At 32.2% G+C, this 14,667-nt stretch overlaps 1 protein-coding gene across 5 annotated transcripts in view; it reads left to right on the top strand.

Moving 5' to 3' along the window:
• The window catches only part of LOC142322336 (serine/threonine-protein phosphatase 2B catalytic subunit 2-like), a 552,551-nt gene that overhangs the window by 343,246 nt on the left and 194,638 nt on the right, over window positions 1-14,667 (top strand). For all 5 annotated transcript variants that reach the window (XM_075361295.1, XM_075361299.1, XM_075361298.1 and 2 more), the window contains exon 4: window positions 13,930-14,041. In XM_075361295.1, the coding sequence (XP_075217410.1) occupies window positions 13,930-14,041 (112 nt within the window). The remainder of the gene's footprint in view (window positions 1-13,929; window positions 14,042-14,667) is intronic.

Raw genomic sequence — 14,667 nt, 5'->3', positions numbered from 1 at the left:
CTCTACTGCAGTTGAATTTATTAGCGTACAAGTTTTTACCTTATATTCAAGGTAAAGGTTTTTTTATTTTTTTATTTCAGAATTTCTGAACACATATAAAGTGAGTTTTTTAAAACGTTATTGGATTTTTAATGATCCGTCGCAAATTAATTCTCACACATTCTTGTTAAAGAATCGTCTCTCGATTATCTTTAGGTGTTAACAGATATGAAGCTTTTTTTTATCGTTTCTAATACTTCAGAGTATAAATGAGATGTGGTATGTAAAACTACGGTCGTAGAAAATAATAATTTAAATGTATAGAACTGATGAATAATTTTAACGATATTCATTATATCTTGTATATGGTGTATAATATCAAAGATAAAAGTCAACTGATGCCGATCAACTTGTCACTTACTAATGGATTTACAACATATTGTGCTTGATATATAACCCTTTTCAGAGGTAGCTACATAGATAAAAATTTTTTAAAGTAAGATACGGGTTTTATGTTGTTACTTCACAATGAAATTTCACGTTCGGCGTGGCATCTCTTCATTGATGGTGTCACATAATTTTAATATCCTACGTAGCCAATGATACAGTGATATCCCAGTAAATAATGTGGGATTATTGAAATGGTTTTTAATCGCATTAAAATAATAAATTGAAACGAAAATATATTGCATAATCTATTTATTCGATATCGTTCTATATAATAAATTACAAAACTGTGTACGGCGTTCAAACAAATCAGAATTAGTAATTTCCTTTCAGTCACTTATCGAGCATATATGTATATGTATATATATATTTTTTTTTTTAATTTCTAATTCTAGTAATTAGTAATTTTTCTTTTTTAATAACAAAATTGAAGTTGCTTAAGTAATGATTTGTAAAAGTTTTTATTTCTATTATGATTTGTTATAAATAAAAAGTAATATGCTGTAAAATTAATAAATTGTACTACTAGTGTTAGAAGGATATAAAAGAGATGGTTGATAATTATTACCTTTCCTTTTAACATGTACATTAAAGGTATATATTTAAAAAAAAAAAAAAATTATAATGAAAGTACTACATGCCAGTCCTGATATAAGTATTAGCGATAATGTTTTAAAATATGTTGACCGGATGCCGTATATTTAAACTTTATCTACAGCTTAATTGAAATTAACTTCAACGTTTCAGAGTAATAAAAATGATAGTTATTTGAATTAAAACATCAGCAAAATTGAGTAAAAACAAAATTAAGAACATTTCATGTTTTTCACTTAAAAAACAAAATGGCTTTGAGGCAGCAAATGTTGCTAGAAGTCTGAAGGATATAATTGAGAAATTCCATTGTAATAATGAGTTTCATTGGAACAGAAATCTTCAAAGTGTTAATCGATTAGAAACAAAAATTTAAATGATTTTTTCGATCGTTGATAGGATGCCATGATTTATTTTTGAAGCAAAACGTAGACTTTGTTTAAGCAGGGTATAGGAAAAGTAAAATTTCTAGGATTTGGTTGGACCTGGAGGGGAAGTTGTAAATTACTTCAATTTAAAAACCTCCAAGCTTTTCTGGTATAAATCGGTAAAACTGGATGTTCAGTAAAAGGGACCCAAATTCGTTTTGTAGGATACACCGGGTGATACCTAAAGAAGAAATAACTGTAATAATTGAGGGATGAAAACTAAATTTGATTTATAACGGTTACGGTCGTAATAATTACAACAGATCATTGCATTGGCAAAGTGCAGGTGAATTATTGATAAATTAACATAGATATGAGTGTCAGTTTAAATTAAGTACAATATTTTATTTGCAGGAGGAATGCCGCGGCTTATCTTCCGTAAATTTTAAAATGATGAAATAAAATAAAGCGATATATTAGAAAAAGTAAATAGAATTTTCATTATTAGCATTCGTTACGTGAAGTTTTAAAAATTTAACAAATTTCTAATGAAAATTCTATAAGCTGTTGCATATAATTTCTAGCATCCAGTAGATATTTTTCATAAATTCAACTTGCCAAAGGTAAAAATAGAAGTAGAAGTAAATGGCCGTCGCTTTCTAATTCCTTTACTTTTCAATTAAAAGATGATAATTATAAATGTAGAACTATTAAATAAAACTAATCGTAATCGATGAGAACAGATAATTTTCTCCACGATGGTTTTGAGATGTTTGGACGAACTTTCATTGATTGTAATAAAAAAAAATTTTTTGTACAATTTAATCGTACTTGGTTTTTCTGAAATTTTAGTAGAAAAGTTAAAACATACATACATACACACACACACACTCTTCTTTTTTTATTCTGTACATAAAATGAAATCCATGTTGAATTTGCATCAGGGTCGCTTTGAGGTTTGGTTTGTTCACAACCGACTTAAACCTATTTGGAATACGTATTTACAGCATAATATTCAAAGTCTACTAATAATTTTGACATAGTTTTAACCAAACACTGAAAAAATTGTCTTATTCGTTTCTATATTTATAAGTAGAACATCATTGCGATGCATTTGGATCATACCGAAATGTCTGGTAGGTGTGGTTTTACAGCTATTTTGCTCTTCTAGATATTTATGTCGGTGCATTCTATCTGACGACATTTTATTGAATTAAAACCAGATCAAATATTGTTAGAACTGTTTGAACGAATGAAACATCATCGTTCATGATTACTTATATCGCTCTTTGATCAAACCTTGCTCATCGTAGTTATAATTTTTCTATAACTCATTCACATCTGTGTTCGGTAGACTTACATTAAGTCTCCCTAGTTATTCTACATTCCAATTAACTTATATTATTAGTTTTTACATCATTGTTTTTATAATGATAAATAATACGTCATACGTGTTGATCCTCACTGCGTTTGGGTCATCTTGATGGCCTTGGTAGGCGTGGTTTGTCGATAACTTTTTTCTATTGTTTTGAATATTCCTTTAAAAAAATGTCGTTATATAATAATTTATCCCTATTTTTAAATAGTGACCTCAATATATTTAACTTTCTTTTATGTTTTAATGAATAAAACGACATTCATCCGTTATATTGCATCCAGATCTTTACAAGATAATATGGTTGCTCTTTTTATAACTCTTTTACATTTATTTTGATTATTTTCTCAAGATTCCATTTTATATAATTACATTTCCTGTAAGCAAAACTTATTTGCTTAGATTTAAATAATTATCACTAAATTAAATTTATTAACCGAAAGCCTTATTCGAAGATCTGTACATAAATTTTACTATTCAACAGTTCTTCGTCATTAAGCAGTGTATACTTAAATTGATAGTTATAGTTCTCTAATTTCTTGTTCTTTTTTTCAGTAATGCCTTGTGTATTAAAACTATGTAAACGAGCGTTTATAAAAGTTTATGAAGTGCTGAAATGTACATTAAAAAAAATTTTAATTAATAGAAGAAAAATCGTTGTTCACTGTTAAAATTTACCCGTACAAGCTAGGGGAGGAAAAAACTAGTATTCTAGGTCGGAAAGTTTTAATTTAGTATTTTCTGAGATAATAAGCTGTTAACGCTTAATTTCTAAATTGTTTTTCCTTCAGTCACATATCCTATTATTATATCATATCAAAGTTGTAATTTTCGTATAGCTATATCACCGAGCAACTCTTTATTTATATACTTATAAATCTGCGTATAAGTTCTGAAATCGTATACTTATTTCACGTATCAAATCGTTTCAAATCTCTGAAGGTAGCGCTTAGAAATGATGGGAAAGTTTTGACATTTTCATGATGAATCGATAAAATGATAGAGAAGGCTTTATTTTTATATTTTAAAATTATAAACTTACAGAAGAGCGGCAACAGCTCATTACAAACTATAAAAGTAGAAATAGGACAAGTATATCGAAAACAGTTTAGCAGCTTTTGTTTTTGAATTCGGCAGCGGTACGCTCCACCACTTAAAATTGTTGACAACAGCGCGTTTCGTTTGCAGACAGAAAAGAAGTGTTTTTATGAAAATTACTGTCTAATAGTGTTTTTTTAATCATTAGTCTGGAGTTTATTTTCTATTACAAATACAAGAATGTTAATAATATTATCAGTATTGAATAATACTGTAGATTTTCTGTTTTTAAGCGATGTTTAGATTTAAACTCGATTAAATTGAGTATTTTAAAATAGAATAAGTATCGTGAGATTTATCTGTAATGAAAATAAAATGTAGCTTAGTATTCTACTCAAAATCTCTTTTCCGTTCCCTTTATTTGTTGTCATTATCGTTCGCTGATGACACTAGTTTTCCATATCGCTTACAAAAATTCTATATTAAAATCGCATCACTCCTTTTCTCTCTTCTACCCTCGCCCTCACTGAATCCTTCATCCTGTTGGTCTGAATTTTTTCTTACAAAGACAAAATTTCTGTCTTTGCAGATTTTTTGTTTAGCTTATCTTATTTGTTATTTGTGTTTTGTTAAATTTACGGTCGGTTAGTTTAGAATTTATGTCTTCTAGTACTCCAAGTTTTGATCAAAAAGCGTCTTTATTTAGGTGCGAGTGAATAATGAATTTTTGTCTAACGACAATAAAAAGGATTTAAATAGCAGTTCACTGCTTTTTGCTTCCTTAACAAAATCGTCGCTGGTTATTTGTTTATTTTTTAATTCAGATGAATCTGTACTTCGAATGGCGATTCATGTCTCTGTGAGGATGAGAATGAATTATTAATAACTATTTATTAATATTTCTGTTGAACTGAATCCCAAGGCGCATTTGTTTGCTGTTAGCGTTTCGTAATTCTGTTCTCGTCATATTGTAGTGGTTTGTATTCTGTTACTGTTATTGTCCGTGCGAACAAAAGTTTCTGGGATAACTTAGTCGCCTTGGGAATAACGTTACAGCATTTGTTCGGCTGTAATTTTTTCAATGCAGAACGGATTCCAACGAAACTTTGAAGAATTGTTATTTAATTTTGGTAGGAAGGAAGGATGTTATGAGAGAAAGTTTTAGTAGAGGTTAGGGCGTTTTATGTGACACATCACTTTTTTACCGTAAATCATCGGCCAGTGAAAGTTATTTATCGTTTGAAATATGTAATGTTTTCACATCGAGGAATTATTAGTGTTTATTTTAAATTAAAATTTAGAATTGCTTAATTTATTTGAATTTTGGTGCGTGCGTCTGTGTTATATATTAATGATTAACATCTATTGTTTGTATTTTCAATAATATTAAACTTTTTTTTTCTGTCCTTAGAGAATCTGTTTTTCTATAATTAGTTAGACGCATAGAAAATCTCTCCAGACACTTTTTGGTTTTTTGCATCTGTTTAGTTTTTAATACTCGATTTTATTTTTATATAACGTTTAAAGGCTTAGTTTTACTATTTTTGATTTCTTGAAAATAAAAGTATTGCTGTTAGAAAAATGAGATTGTAGTACTATTTGTAATTTTCTCGATAAATTACCACCAAATTTACCCTTCGATTTGTACTCCAAAACTTTTAGCAGGGTTTAAATTCACAGAAAGAGCAGAAAGTAGGGCTAAATGTTTTGCGAGCTGAAAATCGCTAACAAACCGTTTTCTGACCTACGTTTATATGTAATTTTATTTTCTTATTTTTGTTTATAGAATCTTCTTTCGAGAGATTGCCAATTTGAAATCACCCATGTATATATAAAGCAAAAGCAAGAGTTAAAATTTAAAGCTGTAAAAAAAGAATAGTTAAATAGTAAAAGCCTACACCGGTAAATGTAAAGAAAAGTGATCCAAAAGTCAATAAATTAGGTTTCTACGGAGGCGAGAGTTCTTTCAATTTCTTACTGTCGTTTGGTGGCTATTTTTTCCCTACTTTTTTCTTACCTGTAAGGAAGAAATCCTTAATTTCAGTCACTTTTTTCTTTGATCATCAATAATGAACAGCACTTCCTTCCTTTTGTATTTTATTTTTTAACATACAAATACCATTCTTAACAAAAAAAAATATACAGTATTGTTTGTCGATGTTATATTGTAAATCGCTGTGCCGTTTGTGTAGAAATAAACTTGAATGATTTTTTATATTGTACAGAAGGATAGTAATTTTTTAATTTCTGGATATTGTTGTTATAAAATTTTTAATTATGTTACTAAAAGTTTCTTTTTTACATTCTAATCGTATTAGTTGAATCGATTAAATAAGTTTGCACGAAGAAATTTTCTTTTTTAAACTTACACGAGAGAACACCAATGAACATGCTAAGTCAGTGTATCTCAACATGTGGGGCGTGATAACACTAAATTGGGGGCGCGAGCAAATTGAAAAGAAAATATTATTAAATACATTTCTTAATTTACTAATAGGAAAGCAAAAGAAATATACAGTCTAATATAATAAATAATAAAATACACATTTACAGTAATGTAATACACTTTTAAATAGGATTACAGTACTGCACAATGTATATATAATAATTAACTTATCATTACCAAATTCAAAACACGTTTTATAATTGTCAGTGACTCCCTTGGATCTGTCTTGCGGAGCAAACTTTTTCAAAGTAAGGTGTAATATTAGAAATAGACACCATGAGTTCTTTTTGTACATTTAGCTGAGATCTATATTATGTCTTCAAATTAGCCACCCCAGAAAGTCCGGTTTCGCAAAGGTAAGATGTTGAAAACGGTAATAGTATACGAATGCTCTTGTTTTCAGTGCAGAAAACTCATAATCTACTGCTGTCCAAAATTCCAAGAGTAATTCATTACTAAACTGTCTTTTGATTTCGCCGCTTGCCGTGACGTCTATGAATATTTCTTCTTCAGCAGTTGAAAGTCCTTCAAGAGTATTTTGAAATGGATCCGTAACCCACTCGTAACTTGCAACCGAGTTGTCGTAAGCAAAATAAATACTTTTTAAAATTCTTTGCCGGCATGGCTGAACGATTTTCAACGGTTATAAAAACGACTTTCACATGTTTTTCTTCAGCCTTGTAAGTTTTAACACATTCATCCACATTTCCATACATTTTTAGATTTTTTTTCTGTAAATTTCTGCTCCACAATTCCAATTTTCTACAAAAAAAATTTATCACTCGTATCCAACATATATGTGTTTTGCTCCTTGAAGTTGAAGTTGCAAAGTATTTAATTTCTCGAATATGTCGACCGAGTAGCTCAATTCCATCACCAATAAACCGTCTATAAACTTTTGGAAGCCAGAGCTTCTTTGTGGATCAATGTGTCCAGACACACTGTGGAGGTTTTTGTTTTACAAGTGATTGTATATTTTGGAATCTTCCAAACATTGAAGGAGCACCATCGATGCATATTCCGACGCAATTTTTCCACTCTGTGTTTGCTTCGTTTATAAAATCATTTAAAATAGCGAATAATATTAGTGCTGTTGCACTGAGTTCCAACTGGTTTCCAGAAAAGTAGTTTTACTGCTGACATACCATTACAAAATCGAACATAGACATTGAAATGAAATCTGTTTCGTCATCAAGTTTAATTGAAAACAATTTGTCACACAACTTCCCGAAAAGATAATGCCGAACATCTTCAGCTATATCACCGATTCAACGAGCAACAGTACCATTTGATATAGGTATAGACTGCAACTGTTTGGCAAAATTATCTCCAAACATAGTTTCTACAATTTCAATTGCAGCTGACAAAATGAACTCTTCACCAATGGTGTGAGGCTTTTTTACATCTGGCTATGTTGTTTGAACCTTTGTAAGATGCAGGTAAAGCTTTATCATTCACAAAGTTCTTTTAAAAATGATGTTTGCTTTTCATATCATTTTAATTTTAATTCGAAGAATTCTCGGGTTTTTTTTAACGTACTCACTATGAAGCGTTTCCAAATGTCGTTTATTTAGGTTTCATGCTGTCTGCTGCCAAAAGTTTGAGCTAATGACACACATGGGCCTTTCTTCTTCATTTATTTCAGTACTGGTATACCCAAAATTTACGTATTCTTGAGAATATTTCCTTGATTTTATTTTCGGAGTCGCGCTCGTCTGTATACTTGATGCTTTAATATCGTCTAATGCTCGCTTACGCCCACTTAAAAATTTAACCATGATTCTATATAAATCTACTGCCATGAATATTTAATACCGTGAATTGCAATAAACACGCAAATTACAGTATATACATTACGATAGATTCGGTAGCGATTGAAGGATTGACTCGACTGAGACTGGCTGGAATCGATCGAGATTCAGCATTTACACACGTTCGCGCAGACATTCCTGAATGTTCGAGACAAATCGAAACTTCTTACGAAGCCGAAGCTGCGAGAATGTTCAATATGGTGGAAGTAAGACAGAGAGCAATAGAAAGGCATCGATACCGGTTTTTTCAATGCAGCGGGTCGGTGTTGCTTTCTTTTCTTTTTCCTGTTTAGCCTCCGGTAACTACCGTTCAGATAATACTTCAGAGGATGAATGAGGATGATATGTATGAGTGTGTAAATGAAGTGTAGTCTTGTACAATCTCAGTTCGACCATTTCTGAGATGTGTGGTTAATTGAAACCCAACCACCAAAGAACACCGATATCCACGATCTAGTATTCAAGTCCGCGTAAAAATAACTGGCTTTACTGGCGAACTCTCGACTTCCAAATCAGCTGATTTGGGAAGATGCGTTCACCACTAGACCAACCCGGTGGCTTGGGTCGGTGTTGCTAAATTTCAGTAACTTTACATATTCTTGATAATTTGTAAGGTTTGTAATTAAAATCGTACGTAGTGTAGTTTTAGCGTCAAAATTCTAAAACTACATTATTATTGTACGAGTATACATTGTTATTGTATAAGAGCGGGACGCGCTGAAAATTATGATTGAAAATTGGGTCGTAGATACTGCTGAAAGGTTGAGAAACGCTGCGCTAAGTATATTTTAAGTTTTTCTTGTGTTCAGGTGCATAACTTGGCTTACCGACAAAAATTCTTCTTTAAGCGCGTATTAAATGAATAGATAATTCTTACAAAGCTTATAAGAGTATATTACTATGAAAAAGGTTTTAAAAACATTTCATTATTTTAAAAGTTTCTTTTGAGCAGTTTATTGACGGCCATTATGCAACACAATAAATAGGTAAATTTTGAACGGGTTGTCGCCTTCATTCCTGGCTTCAGACACACGTTAAATTTTTCAAATTATTCATTTTTTATAGTACTTTTTCTTTTTACACTAAAGGGTGTTCTACTTCTATTGCAGTTACAAGAACGATTCTGTTCCCAGGCCTGCCAACAGCCCGTTTTCTTCCTGGTTTATAAAAACCAGGAGACACCTAGAAGAATCTTTACTGATAACATACTTTTAAATGTTTCTTCCACCTTCTCCTGTAATCTTGTATTCGGTCATTCGCAGTCTAAATTTACACTTCTTTGAATTGGAAGATTAATTTTATTAAAATATCTCTATTGAATTGAAGACCCTGACGGGAAGAACTGGTTTCTTAACCTGTCAAAAAATACTAACATAATTATATAGTAAATATATCGTGCTAATGCAAATCACATATACCGTATACGTACAATTAAATTTCGGTGAGATCTATATAGCGTGCAGAAGAAAGTTTGACTTTTTTTCGTAAATAATGTTGTTTATTGAAAAAACAAATCTAACGTGTAATTATGATATTAAACACTGTATTTCCTTAACAAAAAAAATAAATAAATAAATAAAATAAAATAAAATAATTGATAATAATTCAAAGGGTCGTGGTATGTTACACGTTGGTCTGTAACAGTGGTAAAAAACCTTTTTATGGAAACTATCATAGGAATAAATTATATATATAAAAATATACCTGTATATATATATAAATTAACCTGTATATATATATATATATATATACAGGTTAATTTATGTATATACATGAGAAATAAACGTTATAGCCCCCGTCCGTGACGGCTACACATGCAAGTTGTAAATTCATTTCAGCTCACGTCATGATTTATCGCTATTTTGCTACCGGTTCATCGACGTTCATTTCATTTTGTTCAAATCTAGATCGGATTGATTTTAACGTTGCGAAAACAGCCGGATTTACCTTCACCTCCCGCTCTACCGTTCAAGCTTTGCTTTCATGCTTACGTGCTGTTTTCTACCTGCTATTAATCCTAAAAGTAATCTAATTTTTTCCCAAAATATATTCCTTAATAATGATGACATTTTTTTTTAAATCCTACATTAAAGTAGTTTTCTGGGGTATATAAAGCCATTGTTTTTCTACCGAAATGATTGCGTTTGTATATTGTTTTAAATTATATATGCCAGTCTTTATTACGGTTATGGTTGCTTGTAAATCATCCGAGGTATAAAGGTGTCGGTCTGATTTACTTCCTCAGAAAGTATTGATGTAAGGGTGGCCGGAAAGTCACCGTACCCCTTAAAGTTACAACTAAAAATGTGAAATTAGTTATAAATGAAAAATGCGATATAATAATGAATTATTTTATTTACTCACTTGATACATAGTATTAATTTTAATGGTCATGCGGGTCTTCACCCTCATGTTGCACACACAATACTGTACGTCGCTACGTCCTCTGTGACCTGTGACGGAGAATTTCTAGTATTACGTTACGGAAGGCGTCCCTCACAGCGTCACACATTTCATTTATAATGTAGCACTGTACAAATACGTGTGCCTTGATAATTCCCCATAATGAACGGTCTGTTGTGGTGAGATCAGGACTTCGTGGTGGCCGCGACAACGAAGCTGGTGACGCTGGAGTATCGCGTCCGATCTAACGTCCTGGAAATTTTTGATTCAGAAACGCGCGGACTGATAGAGCAAATCGTGCATTTGCTCCTCCTGTTGCAACCGTACTCATTCCATGAGACCCTTCTCTTGAAGCTATTAACCGCGCCTCCAACAACTCTAAATAAGTTTGTGCACCTGTCAAAAAAATAAGGAGAAAACAAATGACGAGCTGTTATTCCAGCCCGTATCATAACGTGCGGTGTATTTCTTTCTGACTCGGTCGTGTAATAACAATTTTCTCTCGCCCAAAATAACACATTTCAGGCACGCAGACTGCGATAGATTACGCATTCGTCAGTAAAAAGTAACTTTCCACGGCGCACTGCATCGGGGAATTTTTCTAATAAATTCCGGTAGGATACAGCGCGACGTTCCACGTCTGCATCTGACGGTTCATTGATGAACATCAGAGGAAATGACCTAACTCTCAAGTTCTTTTTCATACGGTCTTGCATTGTCGTTTACGGTATACGAATTTCAGCCGACCGTTTACGATTTGATTTCATCGGGGATTGTTCGTTGGAAACTGCAACAGCAGCAGATGTTTCAAACCGCGGCCTATTTTTATTACTGTCTAATTCTAACGCACGTTTTTCCGAAGCCAACATTGTTGCTTTTCGTGGTGGCGACTTAATAAATCGTTGTCGAAACATATCGCTGATTAGCTTCATTATTTGATTCGTATGTTGTCGTTCATAAACCCACACGCTTGTCAGTACCCCTCCTTGACACTGTAACTACTTGTGTCAGCCACACGACCGTCTTTTACTCGGAGAGTGTGACGTTGTAAAAAAACTGTTGCCAATCTACCCCAACAAAAATATTGTATGTTTTTTAAAATATCCTAACTCATATTTTTCGTTAACTATAGGGATACGGTGACTTCTCGGCCATTCTGTCTACATCTCTTTGGTGAATACTGTAAATGTGGTGCCATTCTTACGTCACATAACTAGCATTTGGTTCGATTTGCAGTATGTATTTATAAAAAGTATTTAGCTCGCTCCTCAATCCAGTAAGCCTCAAATTAGACGCTTTTCTTTTTTGAAATAGTCATGCCATTTTCGTAAGTAATTGACGATCCTTTCAGATTTTCTACGGCCGGTTGTGGCTGCTAACAAAAACTTTAAATATTACAGAATTATAGTTGAAAAAATCAAATATTAGTACATTAAGTTCAATTAAAAATATGTATCTGTGTAAAATTAGTTATCAAAAAATGACTGTGTACAATTTTTCCATGGTGGTTATACAGTTTTTTGATAAAACATCAAAGATAATAAAAATACTGATGAAGATGTAACACATTATTATTATAAATTAACGTAAAATTATGAAATTCTTTTTTTTCTGCGATTTTATAGCTTTTACAAAACACGCGCGCGCATGCACATTATGTATATATAAGTGTCACAAAAGTAACGCAGGATTTAAATTTACAAAATGAACCTTTATTCGTGCATGAATTGACAGAATTGTGACATACTTTGAAAGAGTGAACACTCCGAGTAAATATGGAAAATAATATGTGGCAAATGTCCTCCACGTCTCATGTGACATTACGCAATCTTTTGACAAAATTTGCAACTACATTTACGCAGACTTGCGACTCGATTATTGCGATAACATGACGGATTTCTCTTTTAACTTCCTGACCCCCTTTTAACTAAAAGGGACAAATCCGAGGAGATGAAAGTCATGCGGTGTAAGATCGCATCACCTTGGTGGCAAATTATGATCAGTTGGCTCGAAATCAGCCGCTCCAGAAGATTCTGCTGTTACAATTCAATCGTTTCGCGCACTGTATTTGACACTTGCCACCAATCCTGCCGGAAGAACAACATCTCATCGACATCAAAGTCGAACTCCATGGATTGTGAAGCCACAAAAATGCTATTACCATATTACGATAATATACACTATTGACAGTTATTGCGCTTCCGGACTCGCAGCGGCATTGGTTTCGGCCGAGCGTCCGGTAGAGGACGGTCACTTCTTTTGTTGTCCCATCACCGAACCCGTTTGTTCAAACTCTTGAACCGATTGTTTCGGCATTTTCCGCATTTGTAGTATGTTTTTACGATACTTATGCGCTCCTGCATCGTTTATTTCTTCGTTAATACTAACCGGAATGCGATTACAACGTGTGCTTCAGAGTGCGTTGCCAACCCGACGGGAAAAATCGCGCGCATTTTAAATCCTTAATTTAAAACGTTAATTTTAAAACGCTCTTTGTATCTTGTTTCTACAGTATTGTTAATCAGAATAGATTACTGTCATCGCATTTGTATTATAACTGTGGGCTATAAATTTTATAACCGGCTTTCATTGAAACGGCTACTAATAAGCGACGAACAGAAATCGTCAAGTCTGTAGTATTCGTCTCGAAAGAAATAGCTCGGCTTTCATTAGTAACATCTTATGGAAGAATATTAGAGATGAAGGATCTTAAAGGTAGAAAAATTGGGTCTATACCGTATTAAAACTTGTTCATTTCTACACCGTTGTTACGATACATAATTAATTTAAAGAAAATCTGTTGGAATTAAAAAATATTGTGGATAAAGATACTTCCGTTTTTTTCTGTAGGACAGTACTCTCGGATTCGTTAAGAATTTATATAAAAAGTATTGTTAAAATACTCGTATGTTTAAAAACGGGATTTTATCTGTCCTTTATCTATTTAAAATACGAATTATTGTTGATTTGTATATGGCGTACTTTGACAAAAATTCGTTATTTTGGCTCCCAATTAAGGTAAGATTTCTTTTTTTTTTTGCAGTAAATCGTGTATTTTACCGTTATATTGCTACGAAGATATTTTAATAATTTCAATTAACAGCCGGATGTTAAAAGGGTTTTGAAAAGAAGGATTTCCATTAAAACTGATGTGAAACATATACTTCTCTGAAAAGAGATGTCGCTTCACGAAGCGTAAATCGCTGTACGAATGCTATACCTCGAAGATATCTGTACAGCTGCTTTTCTGTGTGTGATTGTCTATTCAGAAATTTTGAAAGAACAACCTTTTACGTAGATAAGTTGCAAGAAAACCCTATGCTTTTTTTTGTTTTTAATTTTGCAGTTTCTCATTAACGTCAGTAATGTCAATGAAATTTGTTTCTTTATTATAATCAGTAACGAGTAGAATGTACTTTTTTTATGTTATTACGTTTCACTTTATTTGCATCTTTTTTCTTTCTGTTTCAGTGTGTGTTATATCTTTGGGCGTTGAAGTTGTGCCATCCGACAACGTTATTTTTATTACGTGGCAATCACGAATGTAGGCATCTAACGGAATATTTCACGTTTAAACAAGAATGTGAGTATGATCTGTGTTATTAATACCGATAAGGAAACTTATTTTTCCAGTTTCTTGAAGTTATGTTTTGTTTCGATTTACCTCGGTTAATCTTTTATTTGATTTTAACCCACAAATTTATATTAAGGTTGACTGACGCATTAAACATCTTTCTTACAGTAGCAATTTTTTTTTGTTCAATTCTTGCTTTAATGTGTATGAGCGTACGTAAAAATAATTAACCACTAAAATTATTGTTAAGCGTATTTTTATTACTTCGCGGTAGAAAATACAAAAGATCCGACTGGATTTAACCGTTTCTATGTATTTATTTTAGTTAAGTCACAATTCGTGAAATATGATAAACATGCGGTTTAAGATCTAGCGGTATATATTACATAATTTATTGAATTAATATTTATTTGTACCAAAGTTAGTTATCTGAAGTCGCTTCGCTTCGTTCGGATAATTATAAGATAGATTCGTATTCGTTTTTTTTATTTGAATCCAATACACTAAAAGTGACTCGTTGACATACAGACCGACCAATTTATCTGTAGTGTCCGCCAAATGAAGGAACAAAAATTATCCATTGGAATCTTTCAGTTTTGTTCAGAAAATACGATGGTGGCTCTGCCATTTAACTC

The sequence above is a fragment of the Lycorma delicatula genome, chromosome 3 (assembly GCF_047948215.1).
Source record: "Lycorma delicatula isolate Av1 chromosome 3, ASM4794821v1, whole genome shotgun sequence".
Lineage (NCBI taxonomy): Eukaryota > Metazoa > Arthropoda > Insecta > Hemiptera > Fulgoridae > Lycorma > Lycorma delicatula.
This window is presented reverse-complemented; position numbering and strand designations above follow the sequence as displayed.